Genomic DNA, 25,812 nt, shown 5'->3' on the forward strand with positions numbered 1-25,812 from the left:
CTGCTGGGCTGACTGCTTAGTGTCACACGGAAGAGCTCTGCCTAATGATAACTACATCTTGGCAAGCGCCTGGTATCCGAAAGGTCATTGTATCCGCCCGTATAGGTACGTGAAAACAGGGCTTGACAAATTTCAGTACTTGTGTAGTACGGTGGACTTGCGTAGTCTGCTTAGTGTCCCTGTCAGCATCAATGGTGTGTTCCCGTAGTCAGCGTCCCGTTCCCGAAGTCAGCTTGTGTCTGCGATTGTGTGTGTCGCGCCTAAAGTGTGGCGAGCGGACGTGGAAAATGAGCCCAAAGCGTGGGGAGGGGACGTGGATTAATTGCCACGCTTCGGGCTCGTTTTCCGCATCCCTTCGCGGGGCTCGCCACACTATTTATATCAACTCCACACCGACGTGGGGGGTATGAACAGGTCGGGATGACTTGTACCGCGGGGCTCGCCACACTTTGGGCTGACATGGATAGTGGGGGTTTGAAATGGCGGCATATGCCAGTATGTAACATGGAGCACTGGCAAATGCTTCCTTTATTGTGCATGAGACGCACTTGTGCCCACAACCCCCACTTTGTGCACGAGACACACACGCTACCGAACCCCTAACCCTAACAGTCTCCCTGAAGCGGATATGGGCAGGGTTGCTGTACCCTGCCGCACAAAATACTGAGACGCACAATCGTATGAGACGCTCATGCGTCTCAGGTAGATGGAGCGACTCTCTGCCGGCATCCAGCAGCGCAGGGGATCTGGCAGTTACCGGTGCTGTGATTCGCTCACTAGGCTTGCCGGGCACAGTATGGTGACTATGCTGCCTGACGGGGACACTACGCTAGGCAGCCGTTGGGCTATGCTGACAATGTAGCTTAGCCTACACTGACAACGTGGCGTGCTGCTGTGAAACTACACAAGTACCCAAATTTACACCGTAATACCTATTACATATTATGCCACACGTTCCACTTGCCTACATGCTCATTGCTGTGGGTTTCATACTTGATGCCAGGGGTTAACCCCTCCTCTACTGTTACGATCCATGGCAACAGTTGAGCAGAGCAATGGACAACTCATCTGGCTGTATGACAGCAGGTTTGTCGTCGTTATTTTAAAACTCACGTTTGATTGCAAGCCAATCTGAGCTCATGGTCTAACAGCCGATTGGCTGACGAACCGCAAACTCCGATTGACTTGCTGACTTGAGTTTAAAATGGTTGCGGCAGACCTGTTCATACAGCCAGATGGGTTGTCCACTGCTCTGCCTGGCTGTTACCGAAAGGGCACCCAGCCACGAACAAGTTCTGCTTCCTCCTTGTTGATCCCTGTGTTACAAGCTGCAACTCCTACTTCCCACTCATTAATGACAAACGCACATTTAAAATAAAAATTTTTTTTTATTGAATTAACTGAAGTGTTCCGTGACACACAGCCTCCTGCAACGTGAATGTATACAGTTTTTTTATTGTTATAGCTTGGTTTTTGGCGTAGGTAAAAAAAAAAAGGTACTAATGTAATATCTGGACTCCCATTTTTCTTATGAGACTGCGTCCCCTCGCGGGGCTCGCTGCGCTCACCACGCTTCGGGCATGGTGGCTCGCTGCGCTCGCCACACTATATAAAATCAACTCCATGTGTAGTTGGATAGTAGGGGTATGAAAAAATGGGGTGCATTTTAACATGGGAGTCCAGATAATACATAAGTACCAAAAAAAATAACACGGCCCATATACAGTTTGCTATTTCACAGTAGACCTCTTGTTTTTTTAATATAAATTGAAAACTACATATTAAAGATATAAAAAAAACCAAAACTCTGCACCATTAAAATCAAGTTAAGTAAACGCAATACAGATTTTAAAATTAACCTCTGGCCTGAGAGAGAGTTACTTTTATTTTTAACAATGCCTTTCAGTCTCTCTGCAGCGGGAAAGGTTAATGGACGCACCTTATTAATCTTTACAGGTAAAAACATTTTATATTTAAAAAAATACAGTAGTAAAATTGAGGTAAAAAAAAACTTTACACTTATTTTTTTTCGTAAGGAAATTTTGTTCAGTTGTCATTGCGGTTTATAAAGTATTATTTGAGTCATTCCTCCAACTTCTTGATCCTTTGTAACGGAGCCGGGAGGAGAAGGGAGAGGACAGTCCTCTCAAGCGGTTTTTGGTCATTACGTATTGTGACATCACTTCCTTCCTGCAACACATGGATAAAGAGTTACTATTGTGTTCAGCAATTGGGTCCCTATGTACACAGCTACTTCTCATACCGAACAGAAGAACAATCATTTGATGGTGAGTTAACCATCAAATTATTATAATTTTTTCCCTCTGTGCGGCCGGTGTGGTGTTATTTACTTGTCTGCTAGGCTGCATATGCACTGCTTAGAGAGCAAGTCTAAATCATCTCCATAGTGAGTGATATCGCTCATTATATCACCCATTCTGCAGGAATCACCAACCGTGTAAGGAAGATGTATGTTGACAGTACTGAATTCTCAATAAGGGTGCTATGTTTTAATGATGTATTCGAGGCGGCTGTGGATTTAAGCTTTACGGGAGTGGGAGGAGCTTGAACTGGAGTGAGACCATGAGCCAGAGATGCAGTTTCTGGACACAGGGCCAGATTCTCTAAGCTTCAAAAGTGATAAAATGGAGAGTGATAAAGAGCCAGCCAATCAGCTCCTACCTGCCATGTTATAGGCTGTGTTTGAAAAATGTCAGACAGGAGCTGATTGGCTGGCTGTTTATCACTCTCCATTTTATCACTTTTGAAGCTTAGAGAATCTGGCCCACAGTATGGTAGGAAATGAAACTAGAAGTGACATTAATAATGGCAGAGGGGAATTGCAGTAGTCTAAGCTGGAAATGAGAGATGGAATTAGTGTTTTGGTGGTTTCATAACTTTCAGGAACCATATCCAAACTGAGATAGCAGTGACAGATGGAAGGAAAGAGAACCCTTACATTTGCTGGGTGTAACGGTGTAAGATGAGGGAGAGAGATAATCTGCTTGGAGAATAATAGTGCAGTATTAAGCATCTGGGTCAAGTATGGGCTTAAGGCTTGAAGGGAGCAAGGACAGGGGTGGGAGATGGGAGAGCACTGGGTCAAGCAGGCAGGTGGGGGAGAGAAGGACGTAGACCTGGTCCCCAGTGGTGGACAGAAGGGAGAAAGGGTAAGGATGGCCATCGATTTGTTTTAAGTGGCCAATGGCCATCCTTCTTTTTATGTGACTCACTGCCATGTGTGCCAATCAGTACCTGGGGGTGGAGCTATGCTCAGCATCCCAGCCTTCTGATTAAGGGAAAATAAAAACTATCTGGTTATGCTTTTGCCATCAATGTAAGGAAACCACCTGGTTCCCCCCCCCCCCCCCCCCCATCGATGGCAAAACTATTCTACATCTGTCATAAACCATCAATGGCTATCCCTAATGATGGGGTTGGGGGTTAGGACATAGTGGCTTTTAGTTTAGTTGTAAAGAATGGAGGCGCAGGGTTTTAAGAAATGGAAGAGAAAAAGATAAATAACACATCTTCACTACAATGAAATACACACAACCACTGATTAACAGAAAAATGTGTATTAAATAACGCATGAATACAATTATACAGTAAATATATTAATGATTGATATATACCATCTATCTTCCAGGAGTGAGCATACCACTAGCTCAGTAATTAGACAAGGGGTGCATGCACATTACCAACGGACTGGATGGTGGATCACTGTCCATGAATGGGGGAGGTGGAAAGTGTATCACAGGTCCTCAAATGTTAGACCGCTGGAGGTGACTGTGGAATGATCCGGAAATTGAATCCTCAGTAGCCCAAGGGTCCGCTCTGGTGATGCGGTGCCCCTAAAGCCGCTGGAGGAAACACAATGGTACTGCAAGGTGAAGGTGCAATGTCCTTGCTTGTGGTGGTAAGTGGTTCCCGATTTCACCTGGGGATGTTCGGCTGGAAATGAAGATTCAGGGGTGGTCTATGGGTTTGGTGGCAAATCTCCACAAAGGGGATAGTGACCAGATTTGTCCAGAAGGCAGAATGGCAGCCCTTGAACTTGAGCTTTTGAGTCCAGGAGGGAGTAAACCACTGACGCGTTTCACTACTGGCTGTAGCTTTATCAAAGGTACATAAAGCTACAGCCAGTAGTGAAACGCGTCAGTGGTTTACTCCCTCCTGGACTCAAAATCTCAAGTTCAAGGGCTGCCATTCTGCCTTCTGGACAAATCTGGTCACTATCCCCTTTGTGGAGATTTGCCACCAAACCCATAGACCACCCCTGAATCTTCATTTCCAGCCGAACATCCCCAGGTGAAATCGGGAACCACTTACCACCACAAGCAAGGACATTGCACCTTCACCTTGAAGTACCATTGTGTTTCCTCCAGCGGCTTTAGGGGCACCGCATCACCAGAGAGGACCCTTGGGCTACTGAGGATTCAATTTCCGGATCATTCCACAGTCACCTCCAGCGGTCTAACATTTGAGGACCTGTGCTACACTTTCCACCTCCCCCATTCATGGACAGTGATCCACCATCCAGTCCAGTGGTAATGTGCATGCACCCCTTGTCTAATTACTGAGCTAGTGGTATGCTCACTCCTGGAAGATAGATGGTATATATCAATCATTTTATTCATATATTTACTGTATAATTGTATTCATGCGTTATTTAATACACATTTTTCTGTTAATCAGTGGTTGTGTGTATTTCATTGTAGTGAAGATGTTGTTCTTTATCTTTTTCTCTTCCTTGGCATATTATTATTATTAGGGTCTGACTACCCCTAATTTGAACAGCAGCCTCATTTAGAGGATCAGCTCATATATAGGCGCCCTTGTCTTTGTCTCTCATAAAAGCTATCGACAAGGTCTTTTTCTAAGAAATACAGCTTAGCCACAAGTGTACTCTAATACAAACTCCTCTGCCATCTACCCATTGTAGCCTACTTAGACCCATAGCAGTACTGGAACATCAAACTGTTCTCCCACATGGGTTTGGAATGTACGATGGAGCCTCCAGCAAGACAATAGAAAGTACCATGATGTGGGGTTGTGTTGTCAGGGTGACCTGGGCACACTCACCAGACGGACAATAAGGATACACTGCCGTTATTCCATATAGATGTGACCGCTGCTCGGGGAGGTATTCCTCTGCTATCTCACCGCTCTCCTTGTTCACAGATATAACGCCATCCCTGCACACAGACAGACAGTTACACTGTTATCCTTTGTTATATTCATACTGTATGTAGGCCAGGCAATGACTGGCATATCGCCATTGGTACCGCTGCCAGCATAGTTTTACATGCTGCAGGCACAATGATGGCACAGAAGCAACAGGAGTCTCTTCCCCCAATTATGAACTGGTTACATAATCTGGGCAATAGATCCTAAGGGGAACTGGGCAAACACTGAATGCATTTCTGCCTCTGCCCCATATACCTGGGGAGGCAGAACTGTAAAACAGTCTGTTAGACCTAGTCCCTGTCCTTTATTCACTGTATCCTGGAACAGGTATAAGGACATTTGTGTTCCTGGAGTATACATGCATGTACTATAGCCACTGTCCCATAACCAGTGTGATAGGGCGCAGTGCAGCCTTAAGGCCCCCATACACTGGCCAGATTTGTCCTAAGGACAAGTTGGACCAGTATGCCCGGCAGCTCCCCAGGAGGCTCACATGCAATCTGGCACTTGATATGTAATTTTTGCATGCGATTTATTGCATGTAGTTCTCCCGGGATCCAGCCAGCTGGTGTTGGTGGTGGGCATCGAGTTCTGTCCTAGCGGCAGAGGCTGGAGCTTGCAGCGGCATCAACGGCCACTCTCAGCCAATCAACGGCCGGCCAATTATTGCAAAATATTCAGCATCGGCAAAATGCCGCTACAAGCTCCAGTCTCTGCTGCCGCTTGGACGGACCCTGCTGGCCGCCACTATGAGCTATCCACCCCTTGCCATTACTACCAGGCTGGCCAGACCCCGCTGCATGGGAAGGAGATGCCAGGTTAGATGGCCAGCAAATCGGCTCGGTGTATGGGTACCTTTACACCCGCTTTCTTGGAGTACAGACTGTTACCCTGACTACATGTGAGCACTGGAAAATGCCTGTTGGCAGGAGATTGGCAGGGAAGCGCACCAGTGTATAAGGCATCTTTCTGTAGTTCAGTGATGAATCGCTAAGGCATAGGAACTAACACTTGTATCAAAATATCCCATAAGATAGGGGGGGTCACCCCATTTTCCTTTTTATTTAGTGTTACATGGGCACACAATGTAAACCAGAAGTGGTCTTGTATAAGAGGACTACTATTAAGAACTAGAGATTGGCACCGACATTTATTTCCTCTGCAGGGAGGATTTATCCACAGTTCCAGTAAGGACATAGCAGTGAGTCGCACCAGTCCCAGGTGCCCATACACAGAGCCATGTGCTCCTTGCTGTGCCATCGCGTGGGCAAAAAGCACCTTATATGGGCACCTTTTAAGTCTTATTTACACAGTGAATAGGGGGGAAATCATTTTATATACATTATAATTACATAAATCCAGAGAAAGGCCAATAGGCCGAGCAGGGTAACTGGTATGGGTCATAGTGTTGACTGCATTAAGGTTGACACATGAAATAGGTTGACATGGCTAAGGTTGACAATGGAAAGGTCAACACCAGTTTAACATTTATTTTTGCCCTGAATTTTGCTGTGAGTCGACATGGATACTTTCTCAGTGTATGGCTGCGCTCGGCACACCATTATATTCTCCCTGCCTGCCCCAGTGGACTGTGGGGTATAAAACGCAGCCTCTTTTTGGAAAAGACAAAAAATAAACTCATGTTGACATTTTGACTGTCTACAGTCTCATTGTCAGCTCATGTCGACCTATTTCATGTTTTGAACTAAACCAGACATGTCCAAACTGTGGCCCTCCAGCTGTTTTGAAACTACACATCCCAGCATGCCTTGCCATACTTTTAGCATTCCCTAATAGCAAAACAGTGGCAAGGCGTGATGGGACTTGTAGTTTCACAACAGCTGGAAGGCCACAGTTAGACCATGCCTGTACGTATGGTCCTTGGTACAGAGCCTGTCCTTGCTATCAGCTTCTGGCCCGGTTCTACTAACAAAATCCTATTCAACATGGAAGTAGGAACAGGTTTTATGGTTCCACGCGAACAAGGCTAAGCTGCTCTTATAATTATTAGCGCTTTTTTTTTTTTTCTATAACAAACCATTTTTTTCATTATGTCAGTGAGATAAAGAAAATGAGTGGTAATTGTAAAGTATAAGTTATTTAAAATAATGTTTACACCCTTTTGGGGAAAAAGTTGGTATTTAAAAAGCAGATCATTAGATCCGGTATGTCTGCCCCTATCTTACCCTGCTTATGCTCCGTGCCGTATTTCCGGGTGGCTTTAGATGGAAATTGCCAATGCTTAGCGGTGGTCAGGGTGGGAGCCTCTGTTTGCGCTGAAGGACTTCTTGTAGAGACCAGCTGAACCACGTGTCCATGGCAGCCATACGCTGATTTACTGTCTCAGCCGATGACCGGAAGTTGAGCGGCAGCTCAGAGCGGGCAGTGGGGCGGTGTAAATGGATGCTTGGGTACTTGTTTCCTAGCACGGCGCCAGTCGGGTTGATCGCATGCCTTAAGTTTAAGGTACTTATGGCATGCGATGGACCCGATTTTATGTCAATCACCAGTGTATTTGCCGGTGAAAGAGAAAATCGCGTTGATCGGGTCCATCGCGGCCCATTACAATGGGCTGCGATGCGACCAACGCGATTTTCCCATAGAGAATAATGTTAAATGATTTTTAAAGTTAAAATTGGGTTGATCAACCCGATTTTACATAGGGAACAATGGGAAATGGGCCAATATCTCATTGTATATGCTTAGAAAGTATGGGTAATGCTCCCCCCATTGTTAACGCCACCCCACTATTGATGACAACCCGAAGCGTGGCGAGCGGCGACGGTGGTACGCGTCCTCCAACCTTTTCATACCCCCACTATCCACGTCGGCATGGAGCTGATTTTATATAGTGTGGCGAGCCACCGAGCCCGAAGCGTGGCGAACCTGTGAAGTTATGCGCGTCCCCTCGCGGGTCTCGGTGCGCTCGCCACACTATATAAATTCAACTCCACGCCGACGTGGATAGTGGGGGTATGAAAAGGTCGGAGGACGCGTAACGCCACGCTTCGGGTTGGCGTCAATAGTGGGGTGGCATTAACAATGGAGGGCCATTTCACCCATCGGGGGGGGGGGGGTTTGCTATTAAAATGGGGGGTTTTGGGGCTTTTTACATTGAATTCAATGTAAAATTGGGTCTCAGGGACCATTTTACATTGATTCCAATGTAAAAATCAGGTCGATCGCATCCGACTCGATCAATACAATCAAAATCATGAGCGCCGTGCTAGGAAACAAGTACCGATGCTTGGATAATGAATCTACAAGCAGTTTGCGCTTTTATAAATAAAGTTTATTAGTCACAAACGGATGTTGTCTTTAGGAAGTAGTAAAAACGGTGGAAAACGTTTCCAATCCTTCAATGGAATTCCATGAGTTTAATTCAGTGTTTTAAAAATTTCAAAAATAAAAGAAGGGGGTAATAAGAATAAGTAATAGGTACCACTCCTTATAGTAATTATAAAAAGGCGTTTAGTTCTATTTCTATGTTTAGACCTCTCGGTTCTAGTGTTTTCATATCGAAAATCCATTTTGCCTCTCTCAAAACTGAGGCGAACAGGGATAAAATGGATTTACAATATGAAAACACTATTACTATAATGAGTGATACCTATTACCCCCTTCTTTTATTTTTGAAAATACTGAATTAAACTCATGGAAACACAAAGAAATCCATTGAATGATCGGAAACGTGCGTTTCCCGACGTTTTTACTACTTCCTGAAGACGACGTCCGGTTTTGACTAATTTACTGGAACTGTGGATAAATCCTCTCCGCAGAGGAAAAGAATGTCTGTCTGTGCCAATCTCTATCTCTTAATAGTAGTCCTTTTGTAAAAGTTTTGACTTATTATTTATAAAAGCACAAACTGCTTGCAAATTCATTATCCTTGAAAAAGTGCGCCCAGTCGCATGAAATGCGTTGGGTACCATTACAAGCATCCATCCACACTGCCCGCTCTGAGCCACCTGAGAGAACCGCCGCTCAACTTCCAGTCATCGGCTGAGATGGACACGTGGTTCAGCCGGTCTCTGCACTGAAGGACTTCTTGTATATCGAGGCTCCAACCCTGACCACCGCTAAGCATTGGCAATTTCCATCTGAAGCCACCCAGAAATACGGCACGGAGCATAAGCAGGGTAAGATAGGGGGCAGACATACCAGATAGAATAATCTGCTTTTTAAATACCAACTTTTCCCCCAAAAGGGTGTAAACATTGTTTTAAATAACTTTTACTTTACAGGTACTACTTATTTTCTTTATCTCGTTGACATATAATTATTAGCATTGTCTTTTTCCTATAACAATCAATATGGAAGTAGAATCATTGTCACAACAGTCTAATACCCACTAAACAGAATACACTCTGATTTCCTGCTTTTACTCTATAAGCAAGGGCCAAATATGCACCATGTCTCTCCTGCGTTTCTCTTACCTTCTCCAGTCCGTGTGATAGAAATTATTGGCGTATGCTACAACACTAAACGGATAATTGAGATTACTCTGTATCACTCGCCGGCCGCTTCCATTGGACAAAATGCACTCTAGTTTCTTGGTTCCTATTAATCAAGAGAAAACAAATCTGAGTACCTGGAATCATCAACTAGCGCGATCCCTGCGCAGTTTGGGGGTGACTGTTGTGTTCTAAATAAAATCAGACATCACAGCTTGCAACAAAACTGTCTTAACGAGCCTTAAAAACGGAGAAGAGGGGCTTCTTTAAACAAACATTATAAAAAGAAAACGCGTCCAGCATAGATGGTATAAAAACTACTATTAAATCCAATACAATTATGTTGCAAAAGATCGTACAAATATCTTTAACGATTTGACACATTTGAACGACGATACCTGCATCTGCCCAACAGATCTGTTTGGAGAAGGGATCGAATGTCAGCCCATTGGGTAGGCCAATATTGTCGTTCACCAGAATCCTCCTGTTTGAGCCATCTACAAATGACGTTTCAATCTTTGGTGCCTCTCTGTTCCAGTCTGTCCAGTAAAGGTTCCTGTGCGGGGGAATAGAGACCATAATACAATGCAACTCATTCGGTGGGAAGAACGTTTTATTACTAAATCACGCTTCCGTTGTGTTCCAGCACAAATAGGGCTCTTCTTCCTCTTCTTCAAATGTATTGAAAATATTAACAGTTTCTTGTAAAGCGCAACAGAGTTCGCCGCACTATATAACTGAAACAGTGATGGAACACAGAGGTTTCTGCTTGCATTATTACACTCTATAGGCCAGGGAACTTTTTTTTTACACCAATATATATTGGTCGACGTTACCCCCTTAGTTTGAAAGGAAGGAAAGCCTATTATTGTAATACACATATCATGCTCGTACGGTACACAGCCTGGAAACCAGTGGTGATGATGACCATGTATGGCTGCGTGTGGTACATACATGGTAATCCTCATCATCAATGGCTGCCAGGCTGTGTGTGGTATAGCCACTGAATGCGACATCCAGGTAACTATTAGTGTCACTATTACAGGATGATATAGTGACATCTGTGCAATGTTTCCCCTAAACTAGAGATGGGTATACCCTGACAGGAGCCTATAACCAGGCAAAGAAACAGTGGTGCAGCGGCAGTACAGACTGTGCGCTGCCGAGATTATGCAGCGAGTAGTCGACTCTACTGAAGCGGGCAGACCTGGAGGCAGGGCCCGGGGCATCACGCATGTTATACACAAGGGCCCGACACACTGCACTGCATCCTTGTACACTACAGTACTGCAACACACACAGCCGGGCATGCATATAGAGCGTGTTATACACAAAGGCCTGACAGTACTGTAGTGTACAAGGATGCAGTGCAGTGTAACACGCATATCCAGGCATGCATATAGAGCGTGCTATACACAAGGGCCTGATGCACTACACTGCATCCTTGTACACTACAGTACTGTAACACACATGCAAAGAAATGAAATTCCTGGGGGTAATGGACGGCCCCGCTGCAGAGACACAGACGGGCATGCATATAGATGTGTCTACACCACGTTACATCGGAATCCTACGCTTACCCTCGCACAGCGTCTATAGTGATCGCACGCGGATTCACCAGGTTTGTGTCAAACAACGTTTTCCTGTCCGAGCCGTCCAGGCGAGAGCTCTCTATTTTATCCGTTCCGCTGTCCGTCCAGAACATGGTTCTGCGCAGGTAGTCGACTGCCAGGCCCTCAGGACTCATCAGATCTAGGAGAGATGTCAGTAAGGTAATACCACAGATTTAAAGAGCCAGTTAAAGCCCAACTCTGGCTTCGGTCCCCCATCAACAGATCACAGTCATGAGGAAAAACCACATTAGTCCTTTATACGTTAAGCAGAAAAGGGACAATGTCATCAGTAGCTTTTCATCTTAACAGTATTCCTTTTTTATATACAAGGTTGGATCAATAAGTATTGCAGACAGGTGGCGCTGCTGAGGAAAGTCCTTATTACTATTGTGTACTACAATCTTTCAAATAACACTATACCCAATTTCAGATTGATTCATAGGGTATTTTTTCCACCACAACAATGCACCAGCTCCCTCATCGGGAATTGATGCGGCCAAATTGCATGAATTGCGCTATGAATTGTTGTCGCATCCACTATATTAGCCTGACTTGGCTCCCTGCGACTTTTTTCTGTTCCTTAACCTGAAAACGCGGCTTGTGGGGAAAAAAAAAAAATCAGCTCAAAACGAAGAGGTTATCGTCGAGACAGAAGCCTACGTGAGGATTTTTTAGAGGATTTAAAGAAATGGCAGGGACGTTAGGAAAAGTGTATAGCTGTTAGAGGAGATTATGATGAAAAAAAAAAAATTGTGAAAAATGTTCGTCTTCATTCTTAACACAGGCACTTATTGATCCACCCTTGTATACTTTAATACATGTACTGGTTTATGGTTAATGAGATTTTCCTGGTATCGCTCCTGAAGCAGGCATGTCCAAACTGTGGCCCTCCAGCTGTTGTGAAACTACACATCCCAGCATGCCTTGCCATAGTTTTAGCATTCCATAATAGCAAAACTGTGGCAAGGCATGATGGGACTAGTAGTTTTCCAACAGCCGGAGGGCCATAGTTTGGACATGCCTGGCCTAACGTATGCAACATTGTTTATGGAAATTCCCGTTTACCTGTACTGATGATCACTTCCGGCTCGGCGCCTGGCTCTAGCCCTGCGCGGTTGATCGTACGCCCAGCAACATCTGTCCAGTACAACTTCTTCTCCTGACAGTCATAATCTATACCGACCACGATAGAACCCTGCAAGACACCCAGGGCAATGTATTACATATTAGCCACACTTCAGGTTCCCAAGGCTGTGTTTCATTGTCCCTGGACACCTCCAGAAAAAAATAGACATGCATTCTTTTTTTAACTTTTTTTCATACTTTCATGTATCAACCTTTTTTTTCAGTGTCGACTTAACCACACCCAAGTTTAGCATCCTAGACCGTGCCATACATTAGAAATCTAGATTAAACTGAAGCGAACCATCGTTCAGCGTTACTGTGAAATATTTTTTCCTTCTACTGAAGGAATGGGCTTCCCTTATTCTAGTTGTATAAAGATGGCTTCTGAAGAGAAGGATTTTATTCCTCTGTTCCACAACCTTCTGCTCACTACACAAGTGACTGTAATGAGGGAGAGCGTTGCTTACAGCGTATGGAAGCGACGGGGAAACTGAAAACCCCGACAGGCCAGGACCATCCCCAGAGCTCCAATAAATAAAGGCCGAGGCTTCCCCCCTGGGACTGGAGTTGTGGAATGACGCCCACGCAGGCCAGCTGAGAGACAGCTGCAGAGAGCAGACCTCCACCTTCCCGCTGGCTGGAGGGAGCGTGCTCGCCGCAGCCTACATATGGAGGGGGATCTGGTTTCTGTGGGAATAAGATCATTGTGACCAGTAATGTTCACTTGGATTGTCTCAAACGTGCAGATTCCTTTTCCTGCTCTGGTTACAAGCTGCAAGAGGGGCTTAGAACCGTGACGGGGACAATTGTTCCAACGCTTCTGGGAACAGGAAAGTGATTTTCAAAACTTTTTTTTTATATTAAATGTATATTTTACAAAAATTTATTTTAAATAAACCCAGCATCCATTTCAGCCAATGAGCGTTCTGCTTCCCACTTCATTTTCTACATCGGATAGAATGTTTACATTAAGAAAAGGAGAAAAATAAAAAGTGAGCTTGCATGCAGATCTCCAATCAGTTACTCCGACATCGCCTCTCCAGGCCTGTTCAGACCTTGCTTCCGCTCACAGAGCCTGGTCAAATCTGTGAGTTCTTTTAAATAACTCACGCCAAATATATTTTTAACATTAATTTTCGGGTTGTTGGAACTAAACAACAAAATGGGAAAAGCAGAACCACAACCACCCCCCCCCCCCCTCCCTCCAATGAAACGGGTATGGGTCAAATTTAGGTAGACATGCATTGTGTCAGCAACTGAAGGTTGATAGGGCTTAGGTTGACACCTGAAATAAGTCAACATGGCTAAAGTCGACAGATTTGGAAGGTTGACAGTCAAAAGGTAGACATGAGTTTTATTTTATTTTTTTCCAAATGTTGACATAGTCGACGTGGACACTGTCAAAGTGTATTGCTGTGCTAGCCATGCTTCTGGTACCCTAAATATAATAGTATTTATGACATCATTAGCATAGACAATATTTACATGCAATGACAGCAGCGTCCTGGCTTTGTCTTTACGGAGTTTTGTCCCATCGAGCGGTAAGTATCCGATCTGCTGTCCCTGTGCGTAGAGCAGGTAGGTGCCAGATGCCGGAGGGGTTACATCAGGACGAGGGGTGGGCCGCATAGTGGGCGGAGCAACACTTGGCAAACCTGCAACAAGGAAAGAAGTGGGTGCAAGCCCCGGCTGTGCTGGACACCGATAGGGTTCTGGAATGCCACATATTAGAGATGCCTTTGTGTAAGGGATGGTTTGTACTTACATGCTGGCGTCATTCCAGGCTGCGTTCTAGATCCCTCAAGCTCTCGGCCATCTTTGTCCACGCACCAGCAGTATCCGCTGTTCCCGTGACACTGCAGGGGGGTGAAGACTCCGTAGACGTCGCACTGAGGAATGTAATGCTCCGCAGAGGGGGTTCCACCATAGTGATCCAAGAGGCTCTGCTTCCATCTCTCACACATGGTCTGGGGTCTTTGGGTGGGCTCTGGCCAAGACACAGAAGGGACAAACGGTAAGTGCACGGCAATATCAAAGCTGAAATGATTCACATGACATGTTTTGGTTTAATTAAAAATATGTATCGGGCCCGTGTGCTTCTTTGTGTAAATCAGTCCTATTCTGAGTCTTACAGGACTCAGGTGGGTCGTTCTTTTAGGCACTAGGGCAGCCATGTCCAAACTACGCCCCTCCAGCTGTTGTGAAACTACAAGTCCCATCATGCCTTGCCACAGTTTTGCTATTAGGGAGGGGGCAGCGTTAAGCACTTGGGGAGAGAGTCTACAAGAGTACACACAAGATTTGTCCATCCAATCCATTGCAGAAGCATTAAAGGCCCCCATACATTCGCCCGACTTGTCCTAGGGACAAGTCGGTCCTGATTTCCCCGGCAGCTCCCCGGGAGGTTTCTCACATGATTAGGCACTTGATGTGCCAAGTTTTGCATATGATAAATCGCCATGCGATTTATCATATGAAACTCCAGGGGTGCTGCAGGGGGAGAGCCGGGCAGAATCAGCGGGCGAGGGGCCGGGCATAGTAAGCTGTCAAATAGGCAGCGGACGAGGGGCGCTGGAGAGCCGGGCTGGGGACACAGAGGAAGCGCGCGGGGGTGGACGCCGGTGAACAGACGAGGGAGCTGGGCAGGAGGATCGGGGACTCGCTCTGCACTGCAAGCCAGGGGAAAAAACAATACAAATGAATGGGAAGCCAGTGATTGGCTGAGAGCTCTCTCAGCCAATCACTAGCTGCCTATTCATTTGTAATGGGCGTCCACCCCCGCACGCTGCCTGTGTCCCCAGCCCGGCTCTCCAGCGCCAACCCCCCCCCCCCTCCCCAGCATCTGCCGCCGCTGACTCTGCCCGGCTCTCCCCCTGCCCAGCTGTCCCCCTGCCCGGCTCTGGCGTCCCCCGCCCGGAGGCTGCACATAAGATTTAGGAAATCTTATGTACAGCCGGTCCGACTCCGATCCGATGCGCACGGGACCGCGCATCGGATCGGAGGGGATGTCAAAACATGCGATTTGGGCTGATTTCATGGCCCGATTCATCCGAATCGGGTGAAATCGTGCCCAAATCGTATAGTGTATGGGGGCCTTAAGGATCATACACACTGGATGATTGCAGCTCACTTTTACCGTTTGCAATGCATTCAGCTCAAAAGCCACCCAGTGTGCCGATGAGCGCTGAAGCGTGCTCCCGCATTATTGCCATGACAATGCAACCGCACAGAACCGGCCAGACTTGTGGGAGTGCGATGTGTAAGGGGTGCCGGATGACTCACCGACAGTCGGGATTCTGATGGTTGTTTCTCAGAAATTTAAATCCTGACTTTCTGGAGCCTGACAGTTGGAATCTTGACTTACAGTACATGGGCAATTTTACCTTATGTGGGTCCACAACCCCCATAGAGGGAGAATAGGGGGCAAGGGGCTTAAGTGCATCCCCCCCCCCCCCCTCGGGCTCCTGACAATTGGGATAACGATATCTGAGAAATGACTGTCTGGATCCCGACTGTCAGAGAGTTATTCCATACACGTTGTAAGGGGGGGTAATCACAGTGGGTGCCAGACGGGATCCCGACAGTCATTTACCCGACGTCGGGATCCCGACTGTTAAAACACCGACAGCCGGGTTCCCCACAGCCACCAGCTATTCTCCCTCGTGCGAGAATAGAATAGGTGGCGAGCACACGCTGTCTGAGTCCGGCCAGTCGGGCTAATGACTGTCGGGATCCCGACTGTTGGAACCATATACCACACCCTTCACAGCTCCCTGTGTCTACAGGGAAGGGAAGGTGAATTCTGATGGATCTGCTGCATGATGCGTGGCGCAGGGGAAAGCACTGTCACAAATGATGACATCTGCAGCCGCCAGCATAAAATCTTCAGAAGCAAAACTGTTTCCTACTAACTTTGAGGCGTATTATGGATGCAGACAAGTTCTCTATCAGAGGACATGTCTGTTACGTCCATCCACGTGCCCAGTGACACTTGGTGCCCACAATACACCTAACAAGAGCCAGGACTACATTCAAGACAGACAGTCCATTTCCTAAGACGCGCTGAGATAGGACACTACTTCTAGAATCCTCGCCGTGACACTGCACTGATTTGTAATCACCTCATCGCATTCAGATACAAAAGCTCCTGTAAGTCGGACACCTCTGGGCTCTGCCTTTTCTCCAAGCATGAGGTATTCAAGATTGATCATCTAGAGAGTTACATAGTACTAGTTCCCAGCCCGTCAAAATGACGGATCATCATAACAGAAATGCCGGCGCTGGCAGTTGTGCGTGCCGGAACATAGCAACACTTGAATTGATCAGCTGGGGCTCATCTAGCGATGGTGCACAAAACACTTGAATTCCCCCAAAGAGGTGAGGAGCAGCGTTAGTCTTATATAGAATTATCAGCTTCATAACAAAAGAAATGAAACCTAAAAGGCCATTATAATCACTCAGTGTGAAATGCAATGGCCGCATGGCTGACAGAACACATACCTGGAACTCCGCACTGAGGGGGACCTCTCCCAGGTGGGGTTTTTGTCCCTTCAATCTCTTCACCATCCTGGTTGACGCACCAGCAATATCCTGTGCTCCCATAACATTGCAAGGGAACGTAATTCCCTTCAGAGTCACACTCTGGGACAAATGGGCGAGGACCTCTAGGTGGCGCTCCTCCGAGAACACTGCTCCGCTTCTCCAGGCAACTAGTGGGCCGGGGCCTGTAATCTGCAAGCAGAGGCATCATAACGAAAAGTTTGTTTTTGTGGTGCATTCAATCACAACACGGAAACATCGACAGCACTTGTCCGATCTGTCTGCACGTGACGATGAGACCACTCACTCTGCCCCAGGCAAATATAAAAGGAGAAGAATTTATTTGACATAAACCCCGCCAAAATCGATCAACAGGGTCAGAATGTCAACACAAGCATTGGTTCGACAGTCAAAAGGTCAACATGAGTTTTTCAGCTGACTGGCAGTATTTCATACCCTACCATCCAGTATGGTGTGGCGGGAAAATATATTAGTGTACCGAGCGCAGCGAGCCATGCGAGGTTAGGCGGAACACTTTAGATGGTGTCCATCTTGACTATGTCAACATCTGGGACAAAAAAAAAACAACATACCATAAAAAACTCATGTCAACTTTTTTACTGTTGACCTCCTCATTGTCCACTTTCCAGCAGAGCAGCTAGAAATGTCTGGGACGTGCCTGGCCAAACCTTGGCTTGTCAACTGTTTAAACTACATGTTCCAGCATGCCCTGCCACAGTTTTACTGTTTGAAAAAGCTAACACTGTGGCAGGGCATGCTGGGACATGTAGTTTCATTGTACGTAGGTCTGCGGGATTCTCCTCATTGTATGTAAGTGGGGGGCGAGCAGAGAGTGGCACAATGATTCTAAAAGGAAAAATTGCAGGTTTTCATCTCTGTGAGAGATTCGCAAAATAACCGCTAAAAATGTCCAGCGTCGCTCACATTTGTTATAGAAATTCAAATAAAAAAGGTGTATTAAAAGATATTTTCTACATAAGGAAACATTACAGGTCGTTATAATGAATAAAAAGGTTTGCTTGGCAAATTTCACACCTATTTTGACAAATTCACTTGGCACTCACAGGTATAAAATGGTCTTGGTCACATGAGGGCGGCCATTTTGTGCCTTGGTAGGTGTTTTATACGTTCCCTACTCCACTGCATGGCTGGTTGGAAGCCACAAATGAAACATAGAAAACCCTACAAACCATATGCTACAAATCTGAGCACCCTGAGTAACTGCGTCCACATGCGCCAGAGCTAATTACTTCCGTACCTGGGGCCTGTGTGCACTGGAAGCCATCACCCGTGTAACCTGGTTTACACTGACACGCGAAGGAGCCAGGAACGTTGCTGCATTCGGCATCTGGGTGACACCTGCGCTCCGTACATTCATCAACATCTGTAAAACAGGATTTCATTTCCATAAACATACAGCGGAGACAATAATGGGACCTGAAAGCATACTACGCGCCAACCAGCTAACCGCAAGGCGATTTATCAGTCATGGAGAATGCCAGTGACTGGATAATGTCCACAGGATCCAGGCAGGTTTACATAACAGGTAATTAGGACAGTGCGTCAGCCAATCCCCATACCAGAACTGCTGCAAGCGTTGTGGGCGGACTTTTTATTTCCCCCTTTATGACAAAACCACACCAACACACAAAAGGGATAGGGTTTGGCACTAGGTAGTTCGGCTACGGTAGGGTGGGGGGTAGAGTTAGGGACGAGGGTGAGAGTTAGGCTTCAGGGGGGGGTAGGGATAGGGCTAGGCACTAGGGAGAGTTAGCCTATGGGGGGGGCAGGGATAGGGTTAGGCACTAGGGAGAGAGTTTGGCTACGTGGGGGCAGGGATAGGGTTAAGCACTAGGGAGTTAGGTCTACAGGGGGCATGGGGTAGGGTTAGGCACTAAGGAGTTAGGCTACAGGGGGGGCAGGGGTAGGGTTAGGCACTAGGGTGTTAGGCTACAGGGTGGGCAGGGATAGGGCTAGGCACTAAGGAGTTAGGCTACAGGGGGGCAGGGATAGGGTTAGACACTAGGGAGTTAGGCTACGGGGGGGGGCAGGGACAGAGTTAGGTACTAGGCCCTAGGGAGTTAGGCTACAGGGGGGGCAGGGATAGGGTTAGACACTAGGGAGTTAGGCCAAGGGGTGGGGGGGGCAGGGACAGAGTTAGGTACTAGGCCCTAGGGAGTTAGGCTACAGGGTGGGCAGGGATAGGGCTAGGCACTAGGGTGTTAGGCTACAGAGGGGCAGGGATAGGGTTAGGTACTAGGGAGTTAGGCTACAGGGGGGCAGGGATAGGGTTAGGTACTAGGGTGTTAGGCTACAGGGGGGCAGGGATAGGTACTAGGGTGTTAGGCTACATGGGGCAGGGATAGGGTTAGGTACTAGGGTGTTAGGCTACATGGGGCAGGGATAGGGTTAGGTACTAGGGTGTTAGGCTACATGGGGCAGGGATAGGGTTAGGCACTAGGGAGTTAGGCTACAGGGGTGGGGGGGGTGTCAGGGTTAGGCACTTGGGAGAGAGGCTACAGGAGTGCACATAAGATTTGTCCACCTGATCCCGGCCATTGCAGAAGCATTAACGCCCACACACACTGGGCCATGTTGAGCTGAAAGCAGCTCACTTTAACCGTTTGCGATGCTTTCAGCTCAAAAGCCGCCCAGTGTGTGCGGCCCGGCGATGAGCGCTGATGCACACTCCCGCATTATAGCCGGCTGCCGCCGCTCATCTGCTGGTATTACCAGCAGATTGATGCTGCACTGTAAATCCACAAAAAAATTCCTAGTGTGCGCAAGCATACATGGCCAATAAAGTTGATTCTATTCTATTCTATGAGCAATGTAGAGTAAGGCATTCTATAGCATCCTGCTATGGAAAGCTGTCCACCCCTTGGGAAACTCAGTGTGTATGCACCTTCACAGATGTGTCCACATGCACCTCTCCTCTCCTCTAGGGTTAGCGATACTGCCGGATGCAACACACAATCTGCTGAAAGTCATCCTCACAACAACAGCAAAACCGCAAGAGCCCCCAAACCAGGTAGGTCACCTCTAGACCACATGTTGTCATGTCATCAGTATCTATATAATGAATATCAACATAATCGATATGCATGTCGACATTAGTACCATGTCAACAATCTCATTTTGACATGAAGAATGTTGATGAAATATACCAAACCCACCAAATAAAAACTCTTTAAAATATTAATTTCTAAACTCGCTTCTTCTGTGTTTCCAGTGGCGACCTCAGCCCCGCCCCCCTGCTGTGCGCAGATTACATCGCTCCAATTAATATCCTGTCTCTAATTACTCATTTGCATAGTCTGTTTGAAGATTCTTACAACCCACTATTAGTCCTTCAGTGTTGGAGATTGAAGGAACTCTGTCTGGCAGAACATTAGGGGAGAACCCCTTTGTTTTACAATTACACAAAGACCCTCCCAAGTGCTGTCAGTCTCCAGGAATGTCTATAATACATGAGTAATACTATCCATACCCACGGTATATACAAGAGCATGCAAAAGTCTTCAACCCCTTAAAAAAAACAAAAAACAAGATATTGATATGTATTACAAATGGCTCCTGCTTTTTAGGGGTTGAATACTTTTGCAAGTCCCTGTACACATAGGGGTGTATTCAGTGCTTTCCGCGAGCTCTGACAGCTTGCAGGGTCAGTATTCAACTGACCCCCTGGCACACGCTATTTCCCCTTCGCTAGGTTTTTGGAGCGAGGGGGAAACGGCGTGTGCGGCCACCAAAACAGAGAGGCTTGTGGCTGAATACAGTGGGCTCCCTGCATTAGCCACAAGCCTCGCTGTTTGGGGAAATCCGCGCTGTCCTCTGACAGCGAGAATTTCACCGGCACGTTGAATAGGGGGAGCGGCCGGCGCAGGGGGTTCAACAGCGTGGATCGCTTGTTTTTGGCGATTCCCGCCATTTTGACTGTCGACCTAACCCATGTCTTGACCTAGACCCCTGTCGACCTTCCTGTATGTCGACCCAAAAGTATCGACCAACTTATGGTCGACCATATCTTTCTAGAAGATGCTAAATAAGTATAAACTGATTGGTTGCTATGGGTAACGCGCCCAGGTTATTACCAGTTACCGAGGAGTGCAGCGCCACCAGTAGTGCACGGATAGGCCGCAATCTCCTGGTTATGACTAGAAGCATAAAAATGGCTGCCTGTGGTGTACGAGCGGTATATTCTCCTGTGTGGAGGACGCATAGAGCGGAGCGCGCTGCAAACCAGCCACAGAGATGATCCAGGTCACCGGAAAGAACCAAAACCTTCTAATACACACAGAGAATAGGTTTTTTTCTCCCTTTCCCCTCAGGTTGGTGCTGTCAGCTGTAGGATGTGACACACATTCCTGTGCAGTCTGCTGATCGCAATCAGCCTCCGGGCACCTAATTTACAGTTGAAAGAAACCTTAGATTAAGGGAGCCCTCATTACCAGACAGGAACTGGGAGACAAAGCAGCAGTGTTATTGGGCTGTTTGAACTCTACACCTTGATGCGTTCTGGGATAACGGGTCGTTAAGACGTTCGCCGCGGCATTCCTGTGAACAATGCCCCTTAGTCTACACAAGTGCTGAATACTTATATCCACTCCGCTTATCAGGTACAGTATCGCTGCCTCTGATGGGAGCCGGATAGCTTACAATGTCAAAGTACGAAAAAGTTCAGGGAAATAAAATAATTCCCCCCCAAAAAAACTCATGGTGACCTTTTCATGTGACATGTTGACCTAGACACGGTTGACCTCTTAACTGGGCACCATTTGGAAAATGACAGGAGCTGATTGGTTGGCTCGGTTCAATGCATCTCCCCCATTCCCAGGGTTAGAAAGTCATTGGAGTTATTTGGGATACATTGCACAGCAGGATTTGGTCCAGCTTGTTACCACATGGACAGAGGAACAGCACGGGAAGGTCTGTATTACTGTACAGTACATGGACAGGGGGAACAGCATGGAAAGCTCTGTATTACTGTACAGTACGCACTGTGCTCACTCACTTATTCTTCAGGGTTTGTATGAAGGTTTAATTTATCTATAAACGGCACGCCAGACTGTTTACAGGCAGAGAACACGGGACAGGCCGCTCACAGGCAGAGAACACGGGACAGGCCGCTCACAGGCAGAGAACACGGGACAGGCCGCTCACAGGCAGAGAACACAGGACAGGCCGCTCACAGGCAGAGAACACAGGACAGGCCACTCACAGGCAGAGAACACGGGACAGGCCGCTCACAGGCAGAGAACACGGGACAGGCCGCTCACAGGCAGAGAACAGGGGACAGCCTGCGACAGGCAGAGAACACGGGACAGCCTGCGACAGGCAGAGAACACGGGACAGCCTGCGACAGGCAGAGAACACGGGACAGCCTGTCCCAGGCAGAGAACACAGATCATGATCAAGGCTGTCCGAATTATACAAACGAAAGGTGGGATTAGTTATTAGTTAATGGAAAACAAAGAGAAATAATAATTACCTACAGGAGAAACAATCCTCACATTCCTCTTGGTTTTCTCTTTGTATAACGTTATATAGATATATACACACAATCTGTTTTATTGCCATCAAATAGTATTTGCTAAATTCCTAAACACCATATTTAATGATACATGGTAAAAGGCTACTCCGACCTAGTAACCAATCAGATCTCCGCTTTTAACAGGCTAATAAAAGTCCAATTCTACCTCCCACTCTCCAGCTTCGCCACTCCCTCCCACTCACTCTCCCTACTCCCTCTCCCCACTTCCGCTCACTCTCCCCACTTTCTCCCGCTCACTCTCCCCACTACCTCCCACTCTCCAGGCTGCTCTTATTTTTAGGCTTTACCTCCTCCTCTGCGGGCCAGTGTTTTCCTGGTAATGTAATATACAATGTGCAATCCAAGCTGCATGAAACAGACACAGAGCCTTGGCGCCAGGAGCCCTGAGTCATATAACACTGGCCGATTCACATGCCAAAACTTTGAAGTACGTTTATTAGTAGAAAAACAGCACAAAATACATGCCAGCGTGACATAGAACACGTATGTGTGGGTGTGAACTGTCTAGAAAATGCTATTAGCACTTGTGTATACTTGGGAGGAGTGAGAGGTGTCTTGTATAAGGTGCGGCTTGGCTTTGGCTGCTGTACTGATCAGTATACTGGAGGTCTTCCTTCATACCAAACCCCTATTCAGACTGGTCAGGAGGCTCAGACATCATAAATGGAGATTATCTACCAGTGAAAAGCTCTGCACTGGGTAGAACGTCTTCTCATTAAGATCTGGCTGTGCTAGGAAGACCTTGACCGTCAGAATTTGATTGATGGAGGCTGTCAGTTCACAGAGCACAACTCCCGAGGTGTCAGTGGCCAGTGGATAGCGCTAACACCTACACTCTAGAGCAGGCGTGTCCAACCTGTGGCCCTCCAGCTGTTGTGAAATTACAAGTCCCAGCATGCCTTGCCACTGTTTTGCTATTAGGGAATGCTAAAACTATGGCAAGGCATGCTGGGATGTGTAGTCTCACAACAGCTGGAGGGCCACCATTTGGACATGCCTGCTCTAGAGGATAGCGCTAACTACTGACCAATCTGTCCAGACATCCCGAGAGTCTTGCCCAGAGAATTGACGTTTCGTTCTTGGGGATGGAAGGGGTTTGGAAAGGTATGGCATGGTCACTGCCCACCCAGGAACTCCTGTGGTTTTCTCTCCCACTTCAAATAATTTGGGGAGAGGACTCCAGGACCTGGGCTATAGCTTAGACATGTCAACCCCATCGCTTTCATGGCCTGGTAAGAGGCCATTAATCTTTTCATTGATGGTTATTGAGGATATAAAAGTAGGAGGTGGTGTCAGTGGACATGAGGAATACATACTTATAGATCAAGGATCTCATCTACATGGACAGGTCACCAAATTTCCAAAAGACAGATGACCTACTAGGTCCTCAGTGATGCACAGAGGGAGGTTGACCTATGTCTAAGCCAACATTTGCAGGATATTAGTACTGTAATCTGGCCGACAGTGGAGCAGGTAAAACTATAACTGCAGAATTTAAAGCCCAGAGGTTCTTATTTCACTATGTGGACATATGTGTCTGGACACCCCTCGGAAGTGGAATGGTGCACTCCTGCAGCAGACATGGGTTTGGGAAGGCATAAAACATTTCAGAGCAGATAGACGTGTTTGATGCTGGAGTATATCACAGAGGTGGTGGCGTTATGCTGTGGGGCCGCCTCAGAAGGTTTTGGAGAAAATTTGGTAACCCACATGGACCAACCAGATCTTAACCCCACTGAGAACCTCCGGGACAAACTGGAGCGATCAGTAAGGTCCAGAACAGGCATGTCCAAACTATGGCCCTCCAGCTGTTGTGAAACTACAAGTCCCATCATGCCTTGCCACAGTTTTGCTATTAGGGAATGCTAAAACTATGACAATGCATGCTGGGATGTGTAGTTTTACAAAAGCTGGAATTTGGACATGCCTGGTCTAGGCTGTCTCGACCTTCTTCAGTGTCACAGGTGGTCACTGTACAGAAAGTGGAGAGGACAAAACATACCCCCTGCTGTTGTCCAGGAACTTAGGGACAGATTGCCGGTAACGGCGTCTGCAGAAATCACTGCACATGGTGGATATACAAAGTACTGACGTCAGTAGCATCTCACTGATCTATTCGCTGTCAATGTCCAGTCACTTTTGTCTACATAGTGTTGCAGGACATCCATGAGAAAGCATGCATCATGAACTCCTATGTGAGAACGTTGATTTATATTTGCCACTTTGCCGGGGTCTTAGTATCAGAAGCCTTTCTGCCAGAGAGGAATAAATGATCATCTTACCGATACAAGACTGCCCGCTCCTCACATAACCGGGGAAACATTCGCAAGTGAAGACTCCGTCACCGCGTGGGACGCACTGAGACGTGGCCTTGTCACAGGTGTGGCTGCCGTCTTCACAAGGGTTCCCGAACGAGCCCGCCACTGAGAATAAAACAGAAACCGTCAGCAAGTACACAGCGGAGCCTGAGCGGGTTCAAGAACAGCAGTAGATGCTTCAGTAAGTGTTAATGGGGTCATTCGGTTGGTTGCGTATGGTGATGATTGTACTCGACAAATGGCCGTGCAGAGTTATACGTTACATACTCTGTGACAAAGTAGGCGCCGATGAACTCAATTCTGTTAGAAATTGTTTTTACATTTGCTTGTCATAGACGGAGCAGGAAAGCGGAGATACTTGGTAACAGCGCAGGCCTGTCACAGCGAGACGAGGTGGATGTGTATAGCCCCAGACGTGAGCACAATGCAGCTGACATAACATTGCAGGAGAGGATTACAGCCCAGCAGTGGGAAGCAGCCATGATCCGGCTTACTATAGAGAGTGTCAGGGTAACAGGAAGGCAGGGTGACAGGCAGATAGCGCAGACCGGACACGGGGTGTTACAGTGATTACACACCGCAAGGGAGCAATGTATTCAGGGCCGGTAATCACAGGATGAAAGGTAGGTAGAGACAGGGACAGAGACAGTGGGAGGCAGAGTGAGAGAGACAGAGAGAGATAGACAGACAGAGAGAGAGAGACAGAGAGAGAGAGAGACAGGCAGAGGGGGGGGGGGGAGGGAGGCAGAGAGAGGAGTGAAAAAGAGAGCAAACCAGAGAGGAGGAGTGGGGGTTTGTGAGGCAGAGAGAGGGATAGAGACACAGACAGCTAAGAACACGCTACTTACATATGCAGGACTGCCCGTCGGCAGAGAATGTGTAGCCTGGCACACACTCGCACCTGTAGCTCCCAGGTAAGTTCAGGCACTGTGTGTTCTGCCCACAGTTGGCAAGTCCCACGTTACATTCATCAACATCTGTAGTGACAGAAAACAACA

At 47.1% G+C, this 25,812-nt stretch overlaps 1 protein-coding gene across 1 annotated transcript in view; it reads right to left on the bottom strand.

The window, feature by feature from the left end:
• Window positions 1-1,368: 1,368 nt before the first annotated feature.
• The window catches only part of NID2 (nidogen 2), a 48,554-nt gene continuing 24,110 nt past the window's right edge, over window positions 1,369-25,812 (bottom strand). Inside the window, exons 10-21 of the mRNA XM_083166691.1 lie at window positions 25,663-25,791; window positions 24,779-24,919; window positions 18,201-18,326; window positions 16,883-17,113; window positions 14,148-14,369; window positions 13,868-14,037; window positions 12,323-12,452; window positions 11,225-11,396; window positions 10,043-10,200; window positions 9,627-9,750; window positions 5,086-5,198; window positions 1,369-2,190 (exon numbers count right to left, since the gene is read on the bottom strand). Of these exons, the coding sequence (XP_083022817.1) occupies window positions 2,180-2,190; window positions 5,086-5,198; window positions 9,627-9,750; window positions 10,043-10,200; window positions 11,225-11,396; window positions 12,323-12,452; window positions 13,868-14,037; window positions 14,148-14,369; window positions 16,883-17,113; window positions 18,201-18,326; window positions 24,779-24,919; window positions 25,663-25,791 (1,727 nt within the window). The 3' untranslated portion in view covers window positions 1,369-2,179. The remainder of the gene's footprint in view (window positions 2,191-5,085; window positions 5,199-9,626; window positions 9,751-10,042; window positions 10,201-11,224; window positions 11,397-12,322; window positions 12,453-13,867; window positions 14,038-14,147; window positions 14,370-16,882; window positions 17,114-18,200; window positions 18,327-24,778; window positions 24,920-25,662; window positions 25,792-25,812) is intronic.

The sequence above is a fragment of the Crinia signifera genome, chromosome 12, assembly GCF_055691185.1.
Source record: "Crinia signifera chromosome 12, ASM5569118v1, whole genome shotgun sequence".
In the NCBI taxonomy this organism is placed as follows: domain Eukaryota; kingdom Metazoa; phylum Chordata; class Amphibia; order Anura; family Myobatrachidae; genus Crinia; species Crinia signifera.